Raw genomic sequence first — 18223 nt, 5'->3', positions numbered from 1 at the left:
GTAACAACAGAGCAAATTTATAGAAAGCATGAGCAGATCATTCCACTGATTTAAAACTGACCTGATATCAAGACATTCTTACCCCAAATATCCCTTGCTTCCTTGATAATGAATTGCCACTCCAGGTCCAGAAAAATATATGAGATTTGCCACATGTAATTATCGTATTTGCATCAGTTGGATGGAATTCTACAGAAAGGACAACTTCATTCGTAGTCTGAAATAATAACACAAGTAACAATTATTCAGATGGGAAATAACTACTAGAAACACATGTAAAATCCCAAGTTTCAAAACAGAGGTATGAGGAACTAGACAGCTCATTATATGCTTGAAAGAATCCGTAAGTGTTCTGTGCTAAATCAACTGTCTGAATAACTGCATGTATCATTTTGTATATATTGTTTTGGTTTTTTTTACATTAATAAGAGATCTTTATAAAATTTCAGTAGAAAAGTCAGGGGTTCGCATTCACTTTTAGTGTCACAAAAACTTCTGCCCTCTGGAATAGCTAAGACTTCTGACATGGAAAGTGAATGATGTATAAAAGACACTTTTTTGGGCTGAAAACCTGCTTAGTTTCTACACAGAGTAGTTTGCTATTCTGGATAACAAAGCTGTGACAGAGGCAATTGAGACAATAGTAACATAGTAAGACTATATTCATCGCTGTCCTTCTGAAATTCTGTAAGAATTCCTTTAGGTTCTTCCTTCCTCTCCTTTCCTCCTCACAAAGAAGAAAAAAAGAAACCTGTATAACTCCAAACTCTGAAACAGAGTCCCACCTGTGTATTTTCACTGGCTCCATATACTGTTACTGAAGTACTAACACCTCCATGAGTATTTCATCCTCTACCAATAGATTTTACAAACATAACAAACCGACTGGTCATTTATTTAACTTCTAATGCATATTCAAACCAAACTGCCTTTGAAGACAATCTCCTGGAGCCAATGACTCTGCAAAACACTTAAGTAAATGCATCAATGCATTTACTTCTATAGGATTTAAGCCCACACTTCAAAGGAGTACATGTAAAAGTGCTGCTGAATCAGCAGCTGTGGGAGTACCCTTTCCCACCTCACCATTTTTAGCTCACTTTAGTTGGGAAAAGAACCTTAAGTATCATTTTTTGTTGATGGCCATATATGTTGAATTATGCGTCTCACACACAGTTTCCTCCACATGACCGATCTGCTATATTCACAAATCTTATGGCAGCTAAGGATATTAGGGAAAATTTCTTCACTGCAAGAGTGGCCAGGGATTGGAACAGGCTGCCCAGAGAGGTGGTGGAGTCACCATCCTGAAGGTATTTAAAAGACACGTAGATGCACCACTTCAGGGCATGGTTTAGGAAGCATAGTAGTGCTGGGTTGACGGTTGGACTTAATGATCCTAGAGGTCTTTTCCAACCTTAATGATCCTATTGAACCTATTCTATTCTAATGAACCTATTATTCTATGACTGAAAAATATCAATGGAGTTCAGCTGAGAAAAGGCTTCTGTTTTGCACCCTAGCCAAAGCAATGAAACTGCTCACACCACCTATTGCGGAAGGTACTTAAGATACTGCAAAATCAAGTCCTAAATGTGAATAAGTACTGAAGGGCAAGCTGTCCCTGTCAAATTGGTTTTAGCCAATTCTGAAACACCAGGGGACTCCCTGGAAAATACTGACACAGAATTACATTAAAACTTACAGAATAGAATATAATTAGTATTGGCCAACATAATTTAAAGAAATTATGTCAAACCAACCTGATTTTGTTATCTGGAATTGCAACTTTGCAATCATAGAGACATATATGCTTGTAGGGTATTCCACTTGCTGACTCATGATTGAAAAAAAATTAAAAAATACTCAGTTCTACATCCATGTAGTATCTCCTTGCTTTATATTGTATAATACAAAGCAAGATGTCTCAAAATATGGACTTCAATAGCTAGTCATTATTGGATTCGATGTTTCCAGTGGAGTCAACTTTACACAAACATTGAGTGCAACACCTATGAATGCTTCTCATTGATCAGAAATTTAGAAGGTTACAAAAGAAAGAGGAAAGCAAACAAGATTGCAATGTACAAAAGTACTAATGGACTTCAATTGAGAAGAGACATACTGACAATCAATGCCTGCAACTCAAGTCAGATGAAAATGAAAATAAGGAATGTCTGAAAAATAGTTTCTTTTTTTTGTGTGTGTCTGTTTTTTTTTAAATAAACTACAGACTGAATCATCACTTCAGTTTCATAAAGTTCCCAGGATTTATTTTCTTTTAAAATTAGGAAAATTATTAGAGAACTGCTTTATTTGGATTGGCTCATAAGGATGAGCAAAATGTAATTATAAGCGCTCCAATATTCCCTTCCAATATACAAGTTAAGAATACATTTATTTTGTGCCCTAACACAAGCCAGCAGTATTACACAGTTGCAGTTTCCAGGTAAGATCAAATGTGTCTCAAGCTTTTATTTATGGGTATAAAAAACACTTGTATTTCAGAATATTAATTTGTGCAATCATTACCTTTATTTCTGCTATTTTTGATTTCCTCTGCCAATCCCACACAGTGAGCATATGCTCATTAGAGTCATCAATTACACACAAATGAGCACCAGAATCCTAAAGGAAAAAGAAAACAAGCAGTGCTGACAAATTACTATCATACCCATTTAGAAACAGTGAAGGGCAGCAGTAATTTCAAAAACCACAAACGTACCAATATAAATTAAGCAAGTCCTTTTAAAGTAATTATAAGCTCAACATATCTGGCATTTTCCTTTTCAAGACAGTGCATAATCTCAGAAAAAATGACAACGCTTCAAATAATAGTCTGAGAAAGCTTTAAAAGTATCTTACCAAGTCTCTCCCTTTTAGTTTGTTTTTGTTATTGTCTTTATTTTTGCTTTCCAGTTTGCAATACCAACCTAGTAGCAAAGAGGTTTCTCCCTCTGCAAATTTTTTCTGCAAATATTTTGTTTTTCCTTAGGTCTCAGAGTCAGACTCATAGCTCCACTTGTGGTATGTCGCCATCACATACACACAAATGTACATTATTAAATTTTGTAAGCACATCTCATTTTTCCTTCATGGAACATTAAGTACCAGCAGTTTCATCATGCAGTTGGTGAAACTACAGCAAAGGTAACAACTTCTGAATAAAGTGATGCTTACAGAGTGGAAAGATTGGCATCTACGGTATTAAATAACTGAAATGGCTTATTTTGAACAATTTTACAACAAAATGGTAAATACGGCTATATGGAATTAAAAGAGCAGACAGAAAATCTTAGAACAAAAACATAGTTATTCACAGCAACAAATACTTGCAGAAACCCGTTGTTTCAAGGACATGTGTAGAAGGATTTGGAGGAGGCCTTATTTATTTTAAAGTTGATTCTTGCAGTTCAACTGCATTCTCCAACAAATTATGAAAATAGAGGTGGCTGAAATTTTTATTCCCAAACACTATTATGAGCAATAACATGCAAACATACGTTGATTATTAAGTGGAAAGACACCCTGAAGACAGCACTGGCGATATACACTGGTCTTGCATGCGTTAATGGAATTATGTGGTATACACAGTTCTAGATACTGCACATTCACTGTTTCTGTCCAGTGAGGAATCATGAGACTGCAGTAAGGTATCAAAATCATTTTCTGCCACAAAACAGACAAATAAAAACTAAAATCTAGTCTTCAGAATAGTGGTTTTTTTGTTTGTTTTGTTTTTAAAATGATGGAACATATATTGACCTTGAAAAAATGTATCTGAGTTTAAAAGTTTTATTGATTTGTTAGAGTGACAGGAATGACAGCATTCCTCTCACATTATACTATTTTATTTATGCTACCCCAATTTGTAAACAAAACAAAAATCTTTTATTTACTGAAAGACAAAACCTAGACATAACTACTTTAGCACCATTTCAACATGTAAACATTCTTTTCAACAGGTTGCCCAGTAAGACTCTTGAGTCTCCATCCTTGGAGATACTCAGAACCCAGCTGGACCACAGGCCTGAGCAGCCTGCTCTGGCTGAGCCAGCTGTGAGCAGGAGAGTGGATGAGGTGATCTCCAGCCACCCCCTCCCACCTCAGCTGTCCTGTGTTTCTCTTCCTCTATTACCAAAATACAGCAGACATTCTTTTTCTACTCTCCTTTTTTTTTTTTTTAAACACATATTAATTCTTCTTGCTGGAATGCAAGAATCACAGCTTGGGTTTTCAGGAGGTCTGGTATGTCTTAGTGTTTTGGCAAAAATACAAAGGTAGCTTGAAAATTAAAATACACACATATTTTACAAAAAATAAACTCACTGCCGATTTTTAAATGAGAACTTTATCAATGCCAAGTAGTACATCTCCATCTGCTACTGATTTTTCTGATAAATTCTGTGGGGCCCAAAACAAGACTTCTATTTTTTTTTTCTATATAGAAGTAGAGGCACAAATTGAACAAATTATTCCTCAGGGAAAAAACAGCACAAGATAATGTGGTGGTTTTTTTTTTGTTGTTGTTAATTTCCTGTTGCTGGATAAAAACTTACTCCAGCTGTGCAAGCAGAAAAGTTACCCTTTCTATCAGAAGTCACTAAGATTTGTCTTCACAAACCTCACTAACAAACAAGTTTTTAAAAATCCAAACAAAAACCCAAGCCCCTCACAAACAAAACCAAACCACCAAACTCAACAGACTTCCACTTCTCGTTAAGGCTTTTCTTGCCCTCTGTTTATTCACTGTGCTAGTTTGTTACTGCAATTTTACATGTGCAATTTCCTGTTTTTCCAGCTAGCTCACTGTCACCTGGTTTTATAAAGTATATATAAACTCTACTGACACACTTTTAGTACCAGAATGGATGAGCTAGATGACCATATACAAATATCCCCAGAGATTTCCTTCCCGTTTATAAAGGGTTGGATAAATTATTTAACACACCAAATAACTGCACCCATCTTACCGCTTTTGAAAAATCCAAACACCCCACTCCACGTTCAAAAGTCCCAAGGCCGATAACCTGCAGCGTCACCAGGCTCACCGAGTCCCATACTCTAACATGGGGCTGCAGAGGCTGCGTGAAAAAGCAATGGGACAAACAGCGTCATCAACAGTGAAAGCAGCATATGCAGGTGTCAAGTTTTCTTAAGCGGATGCTACCTGAATTACGAACTCCAGATTGAAATGCAGGATGAACTGTGCTAACAATGCCACTGGACAGTATCTTGAAGCTCAAAAGGTGAGAGTCAAGACAATCTTGCTCCCTATGTCTGGGCTACAAACATGGCAGCGGTGCTGTCGAGGCAAGAAATTAAGTATGGTGGCATTTCGTAGTTGTGAAAATACATCTTTGCCCAATTGAACAAATAATGGAAGAGTCATCTTGCATTTCAGACCCCAATCTTATGCAACAACTGGAAATAATGATCAAACCTTGTTTTTTATATATAATAAATAATAATAATAAATAATAAACCTTTTTAAATATATATAGAGTAGGAAGTAAGTAAATAAATACAAAATACCCCAACACCCTGGTGCACAGAGTCCCCTAACCATCACCAACCACTCAGTGAAAATCTCTGTGGTTATATTTCTAACAAGTACTATCCCAAACCGGCGTAGCTTCAGAAGTGTGAAACAATCACAAATAAAGTGGAAATTAAGTTGGCTTAAAGACAGCATTCACCATAGAAAGTGACAATAAATCAACCCACTGATGGAAAACCACACCAACCAGGCCTAACGAGATTCAAAAAATGTTCAGTGGAAATCATAACAATATCTATACAAAAAAACTCACATCAATTTCTTTGAAAATCTAAGAAATTAAGTTGAACATCTGAATAAGGGTTATATTTAACTTGCTTCTACACCGCATAGTATCTGTCTACCCCCCCCCCCCCTTCTTTTTTTTCATTCTGTCTGTAACTTCATTAAGACAATCCAATTGGTCAAATTCTGACAAGAGTTCACCAACAGCCAGGGACAAGAGCATTTAAACGCGCTTGCTCTCAAACGAGGAAGTTAGTAGGAAAGTATGACACACCTTCCATGAGTTCTTAAAGTTGGTTTCCTCTTCTATGAAGCCTTAACAGTACAGACCCACAGAACTGGGGACACATTCTCCTCTGGGAGAAAACTTATTGAAAGAAACGTGACAGAAATTATGTGGCCTTATAAATCAATTACAAGCTTCATATTTGCTTGCAGAATTAAAAGAGTTTCCTATGTCACAGATAAAGGACTTTCTGAGTTTCTGCTCTTTTTGATATATGGCTGAGTGCTTAGTTGCTACTGTCTTTTGCTAGAGATATATATAGCCTGTTCCCTTATAAAATAAACTGCAAACAGAAGGCAAAGATGAGATTTAAAAAAACCACCACTTTTTCCTGATTTTCAAAACAAGATACTACTGCTCAACAGCTCTATTACTTACCCTTCCATCTTTATCCACTCCAGCTAACTGTCCTGTTGCAATTCTAATTTTGTCTGGATGAACTGCAAGACTAAGACAGACAGAAATATGACTTGCTTTTGCTGTCAGAGGTCTCCAAAACTGAGAGGTTTTTTGTAAATTTTTTTTTCCTTCTCAACAGAAGCCCATGAAGACAATTATGATCCTAAATCCCACCTTTAATGAGACAGCTTGAATGCTTTTCATCAGACTATTTCATTACACACTGTACTAATGGGATGATCAGGCTCTTGCAGTGGGTGCTGGCACAAAACAGAGAGTGCCAAAAGAGCCAACTGTACATATGCTCTGACAAATCGAGGGTTTGCACTGTACCGGGAGTCCACTGTAACAAACTATACATTGTCTCATGGTGAACTTCCTAAATGCAATTATATGCCATATTTATAAATACTATAGGCATAAAATATGCTGGACCTACAGATAACATGAACCTGGGGGAAAAAACAGCTGAAAAGTTGACTGCAGGCTTTTTGCACCCAGGAGTCAGGGACTACTGCCACTTGAAATGAGTTACTAATGTAATTGTATTAATAAAATTCCCCAGTATGGTGCACTACCAGTATAAGTAAAAATCTGCTTTTGCTTATCACAGTTTGCTTTGGAGCTGATGTGAAAAACCAGAGCAATTTCAGAGTACACATCCTCTCAGTCCTAGTGATTTTTTGACCAATCTTCTTATTTGCTTTCTCTGTAAAGTTACAAAGGTGAAGAAAGCCGTTGAAACAGGAAAGAGGGAGCGGGGGGAGCCTGAAGAGGTCAGTGTGATGGACACCAAAACAATTTACAATTCAGTCTAGTTTTTTGAGTGAAAGTGAAGAACACAAGACTGACAGCATTCCTCCCACAGGAAGCAATTACAGTTACCAAAGCACAGCCAGGAGAAAAGAGGTTTAGATGGCGACCCTTCTCCATTCAGGTACAGCAGGGAGCTTATGTTCACTGTCACATTATGTGCACTACTCTTCAGACTAACATTCTCAGTGTCAGTAACTGCCTTTGCACCCACAAGGACGTTGGCTTCATTTTCTCTGCTTCTCTGTTTTGTTTTGCAAACACCTTTCTGATTTCTCAGACAGTCTTAATACTTGGATGGGGCAGCTATTAAAAAATAAGAAAATTATTGCTCAGTTTTCCATTTGGTTTCTAATTCTCCTTTAAGACTATGCCTTTGCCGTACTGCCTGTAAATCACTGATTTAAAATTAGGCTTACAATAGTTTTTAATTTCTGGTACATCTATTCAGAATAATTTACACAAAGATCCTTTCTCTAATCCAGCACTCAGATTGTCTACATATCCTGTTGTTTTACATTTAAGCCAGAAACCCTAAGCTACCATGGACTGCTCTAGCCGTTCATTTGTGCAGCGTTTACTACAGTGGAATCTACTGGGACTGACGAAACAGAAAATAACTACAATTATGATGACATTAATGTGCTCATACATACAAGTAGGAAAGAACAAAAACATACGTTTCTGCATTATTACACAAATACTTACATGCAAATGTTATATACTAACCATTTAACGCAATCTGTATGACCCAGGTAATGTCGCTGAGTTCTCTCCTCATAGTTAAATAGTACCACCACTGATGCTATAAAATATACGATTTCTCCGGTAGGAAGGAGGTAAACATTGGCTCGACAGTCTCTTCCACGATACCCATATCTATACATATATTTTTTTTTAAGTCAAGGTTTTCATAATCACTGATACCAGAAAAAAAAAAAAAAAACCAACAAACTTTTTTTTTCTTGAAGGATTCCTGAGAAGGTCTCATGTCAGCAAATGCTCCTTACGTTTTATCTCTGGAACTATAGCACGATTTCAGTAACACAGTTTAAAACAAAACAAACCCCATACAATTGGACTTCACAAACCCAAATCCATTTAAAAGGGATGCTCGTTGATGTTAAAATATATAAGGCACACTGACATAAAACAAACACAGTGTTGTCATTTTATAAAAACCTCCCCATGAAGTTTCATTAGGTAACAGCAGGACTGACTGTACTGGCGTAACATTTTTTACAGCAACAGAACTGTGCATCTGCACCCTGAGCACCAGATTATTACTTCCATTTGGCCTTTTAAAACAAGTGTGTGAAAATTCCTAATACCCTTCAGAAAAAGGAAAGCTTCTGCACAGCAGCTGCCAAGCTCAGGAAATATTTCTTTAGACTGTTTTAGAGTATTTTTTAAACAAACAAAATTCAAAAGGAACTGACACAGTGAAAAATATTCTATCTGAATTTACCGAAATATATAAAAGGGAAGATTTTTGACTCCTAATGACATTCAGAAGTTTTACACACTGTGAGCCAGCCTTGGTTAGCACTGATCAAACGTTATTACAACTTGCTATTTCTTTAAAACAGGTGCAATTTTCTTCACCTGGACTATTAACGTGGCCGTCTGCCAGTATTTCAGTTCCCAGGGTCGCTATGTACAAATAACATCAAAATTCAGACTAAAAATAAAAATATAAATTTCTTGCTATGTCCTGCATTTCGGAGATCTCTCCACTTCAGTGCCAACACAAGGAAACAGCAAGGAAAATATGGGAAATACATTAAGCAACTTTAGCTGAAGGATTCCAGCCTTGGGCCCTGGTTAATCAGGTAAATAAAAGGAAGTCAAAGAGCCACAAGCATAAAGCCAGATGGATGACGCTGGCCTTTTCTCACAAATGAAAGCAGGTGCAGTAATCCAAGTTTGGGAGTATTTAAACTGACATCTCCTAAGCTGACAGCCTGGCTTCTTCTGCTCTTGGGAAAGGGCTACCTTTCTACCAAAAATAGCACCACACCCCACACCCAAAAATCCCCCACCACGCCACCATTCCTCTTTTGCAGTCCCATCAAACCACAGGACGGCTATTCCACAGGAACACTTGTGAAATTAAACACATGCTGTAACTAAATAATGGTTCAACAAGGGACACTGCATTCAGTTGTCAAGTCTCTCACAAGTACGGAAAACAAAACAGATTTATATCTTGCTGTCTTCTGTTTATTACAGAACACCACAATGGCTCCTCTGAAGCAGATATTATTCACTGGCTTGCTTAGCAAATGATACAAGAGAAAGGCTGACACAACATGATGCTGAGGGCACTAAGAAAAGGGTGCCTCTGTTTCTCCTCCATCACTATTTACTTTCCCACTAAATTCTCCTCTTTTTTCTTCTTTTGAACAGTGATGGAACAAAAAGAAACTCCAGAATGGCCTTTTATAAAAGAAACAAACCAAACCAACCAGACCACTGAACTTTCAAAAACTATGGGCTACAAACCAATAAAAATATTTTTTCTATCCTGAAGCATGAAGAACACTTTTCCAAATACCTTCTCAGAGCAGGAAGGCAGGTCTTGTTAATCTGCTGTATACAACAGGGAGTGTATTGACAAGGATTTATTAAGACTGACATCTTTGCACATTCATCCTAGAAAAGTATTAATCATTTACACAAACACGCCTTTCCACAGCAGAAGTCTACTATGCAAAGCTAAGGCTAAATATTTTGGCACCTACCACTGAGCTCTGGCATTCATGAGGCTGCAAAAAAAAAAAAAAAGGTTACGTTTTCTCATTCCATTCTTTTCCTTTACCCCTCCTACATAACAAAGGTACCAAAGAGTGGCTGCATTTTCTAGGATTGTGTTTTTAGCAGTATGTAAAGGAACAACCTGTTTTGAGGGAGAAATTTTTTTGCTTTCTTCATTCTCTATCCCAGACTATCTTGAAAGAAAACGAGAGGGGCTGTGACTTTATGGCAGTTCTTTCCTTCTCCACACGTTCGGAACAAAGCAGCAGATGTGTTAATATAATAATTGACTGTCTCTACAGAAAAAGGGGTGCCACAACTTTGATGCTTTATTTCCACTATATTTCAATGTTAATCTTTCAATGAGACTGATGTTTCAACCAGGGGAATTCAGAGATAGTTGTCCTTGTATTGTGAATGTTTCTAACAAATTACAAGGACTGATTTGTCACAACATTTGATATGCTTAAAAGCTTTTTGTTTGGGTTTTGTTTTTTTTTTTAATTGGCTAAGAATAGCCACGGCCCTCATGAAAAGTGATCCACTGTACACCAGAGTTCAGCAGTATATTTACCGCTGACTTTGGTTATTCTTAGAAAGAAGGGCACCAGTGCTAAAAATAATCTTATAAAATGGAGTCAGAAATACCCTCCAGAAACTGAGCTACTATACATTGGGAGAAAGAGCCTACAAAGTCATTGCCTGTCAACAGCAGCACTGTCTGTGACCTCTGTAGCTGCTAAATAAGCCCATTTTTCTATTACTAGGAATGCCAGATATGCTTTAACCAGTTCTGCAATGCACCAGGGAAGACCGTACTACAAAGCAGGGATACCCCAACAAAATTATTACATTTAAATAAAATCACTCAGGAACCAGACACAGTCAAGAGCTCAGATTTCCCCACGAGCTACTTTATCTTGCCAAGCAGCTTAGGTTTTTCTTCAATTGACAGCAATCTGCAGGGCAGACAAAAGCCAAGTGTGTTCTGTTCAGCCTACAGTACTGCATACCAGTAGCTGAATATACCTGCAGGACACAGTTAATCTAAAAAGGACACCCCTCTCCCAAACCAACCAACCAACAACAACAAAAAAAAAACCAAACGAAAAACCCACCCCAAACCCCCTTCTGTTCTTGCCTTGACATTGCTCAGGGTTGATCGGCACCTTCCAAAACAGTAATATCCAAGGAAAGCCCAATTATAAACCATCACCCAGAAGGCAGGAGAACTAAAGGTGTTCAAAACAAAACTTACAGATTGAACAATTCAACACTCAATTGACCTTTTAGCTGCAAAACACTGACGTTACCAAAATATTCTGTGTATCACTGTTCCCATTCCTTTTTAATAAGGTGTACAGGCTTCAGTTTGCCATCGTATTTGGAAGTTATGGCTGGCTTGCAGATTTCTTCCCCTTGCTAAACCTGTGCATGAAGTACAAGATTTTCTGCTGCTACATCTTCCTGCCTCCAAAACTGAAGAGCAATTTTGTGCAACTTCGAAGAGACCAATAATAAGCCTCATAAATTTTAATGCCTTTTCCTCTTGTTTTCTTCACCATCGTATCCAAAAGATACTCTACACTCATAAACATGCTGGTCTGATTTAGGATGACATTTCCTTAAACAGATTCCAAGAACATATGGACAGTCTGTTTAGGCTAGATTTATTTTACTTTAATTAGCCCTCAGCAGGAAACTGGTTTAACTTGAACTTAAGGTCCTTGGACATTAAATAAGTGTGTCCACACTGGGATTTGCACCTACTTAACTGAGGGTGTGATTTCATGATCAGTTTTCATCAATCCAAACTGCTCACTGCTGCTGGAAAAGTAGATCTGGTCTTCCTCCAGAATGCCAGTTCTAGCTCTTGGATGTTTGTATGGCAAAGTAAATTAATGAGTTGATCCTGCTGAAAGTTAACTCCACAAAAAAAGATTACATTTCAGCCAGATCAGTGACTGACCCAGTTCACTCCACAGTCATATGAGTGCCAGCATCAGTGCCGAAGAGCTGTGAGAGTAGGAAAGCTGGACACCACAGCTTTGCAAAGCATGAATAAGAGCTCTGATTTCCTTCTAGTCAGGCTTCTAATCCAAAACTTTCCTCCTTTATGGTCTAAGCTTCCACAGTCTCACTGAAAAGTTCAGAGGACATGAGCTCCACAGCTGCTCTTCATAACCACGTACCCAGCATTTTCTGTTTCAAACATCTATGAGTTAATAAAGGCAGGATAAAATAATAGAGATACCTTCTTTCCTACAGCGAGTAACAAGGGGTGACTTAAAATATATGTATGCCTTAGTCACTAACAGATATGCTGAGAGAGGTATGGGCAGTCTCTGTCTGTACATATCCTGACATATGACAGTGTATCATCAACATTCCTAAAAATCTTCCTGCTTTCAGCAACATCAGAAGGATCAAATTTGAGATTATTACATCAACTCAAGTGCTGCCTAGACATGTCATTTTACTTAAGTACTAAGAAATTTACTTATACAATCACAGCTTACTGGAAGAGTCTACAGAGATGGGGGGGTGACAGAAATACCCAACGTGTGCAAAAGCATTTCTCTTATACTGCATTCAACGTTTGATCTAATAAGCCCAGAGAATTGTCTTCAGCCACACAACTCCTCCATTCTTCAGATGAGAAATTTATTTAGTGTGTTTAATGAAACTAGTCTCCAAGAAATTAATCCCTGCAATTCCGAGCTGAAACACAGAAGCAGTGCAAAGGATGGCTGCTTCTGCAATCTTCACTCTGGAGGTAAGAATGACGAGAAATTAAAGATCTTCCATAGCTATAAAACCTCCCAAAGTCTGAAAACTAACAATGTTCCTGAATGCAAAGCCTCCATCAATATGGGGGGGGGGGGGACGGGGGGGAACTGAGGGACATTTCTGAAACTCTAACTCTCCAAAGACGCTTTCTTTCACACTAAGAATGAACTGCAATTAGTTTCAACAGCAAAACAAACAAAGTACAGCTTTTCTTTGTCTACATATTTTGCAGATTAAAGTCGTACTCTACAGTAGCTACAAACCATTTCAACTGTTATATTAAATTTAAATTTTTCCCCCACTTTTAAGTATTTTTTATCCTGAATAGAGAAGACACAAGACCAGATTCTAAAACGGGGGAAAAAAAGGCAAGACAAGACAAAATGGGAACAGCAAGTAGTTACTAATATCAAGGATACACCCACTCCAGTTTTAACTTTTCAGGAGGCAGCTCTGTCCTAATATCATCATAGTTTTCTACGTCAGAAGGAATGAACATTGTGATTGGTCGACCTCGCATGAACATCTTGATATATTCTCCCTCTGTTGAAACAAAAAAAGTGTATTAATCGTGCAGCAAGTTTACACAAGAAATAAGCACAAAAGAAACCAGTAATAAGCACAGAGATGCAAGTAACACTTGTGATAAAACAATTCTTTTTGAAATGCAAGCTTGGTAAAGGCCCAGATTTTATTTTTTATTAAAATGTAACGCTAAACCACACACGCACACGTGTGCACACACACAGAGTAAGCATTACTTGAATTTGTGATAGGACAGACTAAGCATGTAACATTTTAGACATGCAAATTAAATTACAAAGGCAAATTTCAAATTCAAATTAAAATCTGAAATTGAATAAATCAGTAGTCATAAATTCACAGGATAACATATTTCAGGTTGAAGGGGACCTCAGGAAGTCTTCAAGTCCAACCTCTGGCTCAAAGCAGGCTCAGCCATGAGGTTGGACTACGTTGCTCAGGGTTTTGCCTAGTCCAGTCCTGAAAACCTCCAAGGATGGAGATGGCATAACCTCTCTTGGCATCTGGCTGTCTGCCAGCACCCCTAGCGCCTTTTCCCCAGAGCCATTTCCTGCAGCCCCTCTGTCCCCAGCTTGTATTCCTGCCACGGGCTCTTCTTTCCCCCAGGTGCAGGACTTGGCATTTGTCCTTGCTTAATTTTGTGAGGTTCTGGCAGGCCCGTGCCTCCAACCTGCCCAGGTACCCCTGGATTGGTAGCTCTACCCTCCAGCATATGAACTGGATGCCCTGGTCTGCTGTCACCTGCAAACTTGAGGGTGTCCTCTGTTGCCTGCTCCAAGCCATTGCTAAAGATGTTAAATAGGACAGGTCCAGGACAGACCCCTGCAGAGTCCACTTGTTACCTATTGGCCACCAGGTAGAGTATGACCCAATAACCACGACACTCTGAGGCCATCCATCCAGCTGGTTCTTTTACCCACCCAGCTGCCCACCTAATCCAAACCATAATGGCCAACCTAAGACACAAGGATACTGCAGGAAAAAGCGTCAAAAGCTTTTCTGAGGAATATAATCTGAAATTATATATCATCACAAACTAATACGCTAACATGAATTATTAATTCATTGAAATAATTCCAAGTGCATGCTATTCATATTGCATCATATCCTGAAAAATGGAAAGAAACAACAGCTCCTAATGACTCCAGCTGTAACACTGTCTATAGGTGTGAAAAAATACATGCATTTCTCTGTTAGGGCATCTGAACACTTCACAAGTCTTTAGGAGTTCCTTTTCAAGGAACATGAGATTATTTTCCACCAGAGAAAACTAATTACAGGGTAGCTAGGCGGCTTGGTCAAACGCACTAGCTAGTTATTGGAAGGCAAGTCATCTGGATTTAAGAAATACATGACTGCAACTAGTATATGAGGTGACCTACAGGAGTCTTCCCTCCACAATGTGACAATATGCATTTTCTAACTTCAGAAGAACAGAAAAGCCCTTGAAGACTTTTAAAAGCCTTTATCCCCAGCCGCACAGTAAAACCAGCACTGTAGTACTGTTTAATTATGGTTAAATCAGGCCTCAAATCCACAAGAATTAATGCCAGCCTCCAACACTGCTGACACAGGAGTTTCTTTTTGAAAAGCACTGATTTTTGAAAAGCCAAGTATTTCACTAATTTTGCATCAATGAAGTGGTAACTTTTTATCACTCTTCAACTTCTTTAGTAATGAATATCCATTGTTAATGTAACTAATATCACAAAACCAAAGTAACATAATTCTGCTGTGAATCTTGAACTGCAATATTTTTTATGAATAGGGATTTCAAAATCACAGCAGACAGAGAGAATTCAAGAGTTTGAAACCAAAGTGTAAATATTTGGGTAGGACTGTAGTAGAATAGAAGCTGTGAATTAGCGATACAATATTAAGAAATCTCTAATCACATTTAATGCAACCAATACTGAGCTCTCAAATGAAGATCTTTAACCAATCACTTTTGTATTTCTGTCAAAAGACAAACATGAGACAGAATTCCCGTAAATGCCCAGGGAATGCTTGTAAGTATTTCCCCAATGAAGCATAAGATTATTACTCAGATTGCATCAATGTGCAATCTATGTTTTGCATTCCCTAAAACATCCCGAATTGAAATGATGAGAAACTCAGGCTTACTCCCGCAGAATTATAGCTTAACAACTCAAGTCAAACTTGGAGATCTAAAAAGGCAAGAGAAAGCAGATAATTTCAGTGACAGCAGAAGCCACGTTAACTCCAAAATAGTCTCTTGGTTACAGAAACATTTTAGAAGATGCAAACATTGAGAAAAAAAGTTGTGAGCGAGACCAACCTTAAGCCAGGGTCTCTAGCCTTCTCTGAATTTGAAATACCTCTACTATACAGACTGTAGAAACATATTCTGTCTTACTGCAGCCAAAACAGAATGAGAGAGGAAAACCCCGTAACTATTTTCAACCAAAGATAAAAAGCAGTCTTGCACAAAGTCTGGAAATGAACTCTTCACACAGGATCTTTCTTCTATAGTTAGACAAGACAGAAGACTGACAATCACCAGCCTAATGAAAAGATGTGGTGCATACTCTAGGTTATTTAAAAGAAGTATTTCTGATCACAGAGGATTTTATCAGAGTTGTGTGAAATTCTGTGGAATAACACCCCTGCTTTGAAAACACTGGCAAGGACTAGCTTTGAATACAGCAGTGATGATCCTAGCACACACCAATGACTTGGACAGCATTGACACATACAGGAAAAATCTATGATGACCAAATCATATAATATATTCAGTAATTCCTAGCCAGAGAAAGAACTACCCATGAGCTTGAGTGGTTTTAACATTACTTGTCACAGCATTGCTCAAACTTAACTAGGGCAATGAATCCATGTACCTGAACATAAGCTAGTTAGAAGAATTCTACTTACATGCATAACACTCACTTTGAAGGTTTCACAACACATATGGCTAAATTTGTCAAAAACTTTTGTTTTTCCTCTTAACACACTGTAGAGTTTGATTTCTTGATGCTTAACAGCTCTAATAATTTTAATTGTTTCATGACACAGATCACAGTTTACCAAATTTACCATGTTCCCAGATTTAAAAGATACGGTTAGCGTGATTCCTTTTCCACTTTTGGGGTGCTCAAGTCAACCTTCTGAGACCAAGAATTCATTTTACTTGAATTCTGTTGTTGCTTTTGACCGTGATAGTAGTTCACTCTGCGCTGGAGGCAAGAGAAGGGAATTTTCCTACAACAGTCCTAACAGAAGTGAAAGCTAATAAAAAAAACCCGCAGGCTCAAAAAATAATTCCTGAACAGCAATTGTAACAATTCAGCAATCTTAAATTAACACATGCATAAAGGTTTTTTCTTATTTAGGATATTAATACAATGAAAGTTGAGCCATTTAAGTCCCATATCAAAGGAACAAATACCAAGATGAAAAATAGCTGTCCCACTTCTAAGAACAAGTACAGCTCCTTTCAATGAGAATCCCCTGAGTCCATCCACTGACAACAGTAGAAAACTTGCCTGAGAACAAATATCAAATAACAAAGAAAATCACTTCCCAGGAGCTAAATTAGAAGCAATAGTTATTTTACCAAATGTGCATTGCTTAACTGTATTGCTGAGAAAAGCTAGAGATCAGTGTCGTCACTAGTTTGATACAAACATTTAGATAATTACTCCAAACTAGTAACATGTCTTATTTTTCCATCAAAATATTTTTATAGTATGTATTTTACAGAGAGAAAATAACACTGTCCAAAACCAAGAATAGCATATTAATAATGACCTTGCTATTAAAATCTGGTGCTCACACTCTTATAAATTAAAGCACAGCGTAGCTTAAGGGTATTTAGAAAAGACCATTCGTTTGGGCAAGTCAAATTCTTGATTTAACACTGAGCTTGGCACTTCTGGTTCCACAAGATCAGTTCAAAATGACACCACAAATTAAGGATTGCATTTCTTATTGCTGCTTAGAACAGTGGAGACAAGCTGCAGCTGAAATTCATACGGATGGAGGCAGTTGCACCTGTCCGCCTTTGCAGATGAAAGAGATGAAGGGTCCAAGAGGAATTCAGTCAAGTCTTTGGCCAGAAGAGGCTCTCCTGGAGCTCAGGGAAAAGATTATCTGCAGAGCATTCACATACAAATTAGCTCTCTGAACTTCCCCATTAAAGAAAGAATATTTTTTGCTTTTATTAGCTAGCTGCATGTTATTCAAGATTACCTTTGAAGATAAATATTTAACACACTCGTTAGAGAGACACAGGCTAGGTATAATTTGATTAAGCCTCTCCCTACTGAAGAGGAAGGTTTTTTAAAAAAAAAAAAAAAAGAGAGAGACAACCCACTGAAAGATTTCTGTCTGTAAATTTCCCTTCGTCAGAATAACCTGTAGGGCAGATATAATATTAATGTAAAAATCTTTTGAAATACTAGAGAGGATGGCAGCATATCAGCAAAACCATTCTCAAACAGCAACTAATTGCCCAAGGCCAAATTCTTCTATTTGCAAGTTACACAAACGAGTGATTTAACTCTTTCATACCATACTGGCTCAAGTGAATGCTCAAGAGCATTAGACTATCTGCATTCTCAATATTTCCAGGCACAAAGCAGTATGTCAAGACTTTTTTTTTTCCCTTACTTGATCTTTTGGAAGAGAAGAGCCTTGGTCATCTCGTAACAGATAAGTAAGTAAGGGGGTATAAGGGAGATAAAGTCAGAGTTTTTAAGGGGGGGGAGGGGGGAGAAGGAACCAACAAACAAAAATTCCTCAACAATTCCAGTATCCACCAGCCTCAAAACAGTAGGTATGAAAGTAAAAATTCTCTACCCCATATAAAGAGATGTTCAGAACCTACTACC

General features: G+C 37.8%; 1 protein-coding gene across 6 annotated transcripts in view; it reads right to left on the bottom strand.

Annotated features, from left to right (window-relative positions):
• Positions 1 to 18223, bottom strand: part of EML4 (EMAP like 4) — a 161075-nt gene that overhangs the window by 24509 nt on the left and 118343 nt on the right. For all 6 annotated transcript variants that reach the window (XM_075089015.1, XM_075089016.1, XM_075089010.1 and 3 more), the window contains 6 exons: positions 13250 to 13373; positions 8013 to 8162; positions 6450 to 6519; positions 4974 to 5084; positions 2533 to 2628; positions 83 to 217 (listed from right to left, as the gene is read on the bottom strand). In XM_075089015.1, the coding sequence (XP_074945116.1) occupies positions 83 to 217; positions 2533 to 2628; positions 4974 to 5084; positions 6450 to 6519; positions 8013 to 8162; positions 13250 to 13373 (686 nt within the window). The remainder of the gene's footprint in view (positions 1 to 82; positions 218 to 2532; positions 2629 to 4973; positions 5085 to 6449; positions 6520 to 8012; positions 8163 to 13249; positions 13374 to 18223) is intronic.

This window comes from Phalacrocorax aristotelis, chromosome 3 (genome assembly GCF_949628215.1).
Source record: "Phalacrocorax aristotelis chromosome 3, bGulAri2.1, whole genome shotgun sequence".
Lineage (NCBI taxonomy): Eukaryota > Metazoa > Chordata > Aves > Suliformes > Phalacrocoracidae > Phalacrocorax > Phalacrocorax aristotelis.
The sequence above is the reverse complement of the archived record's forward strand: the minus strand, read 5'-3'. Positions and strand labels throughout refer to the sequence as shown.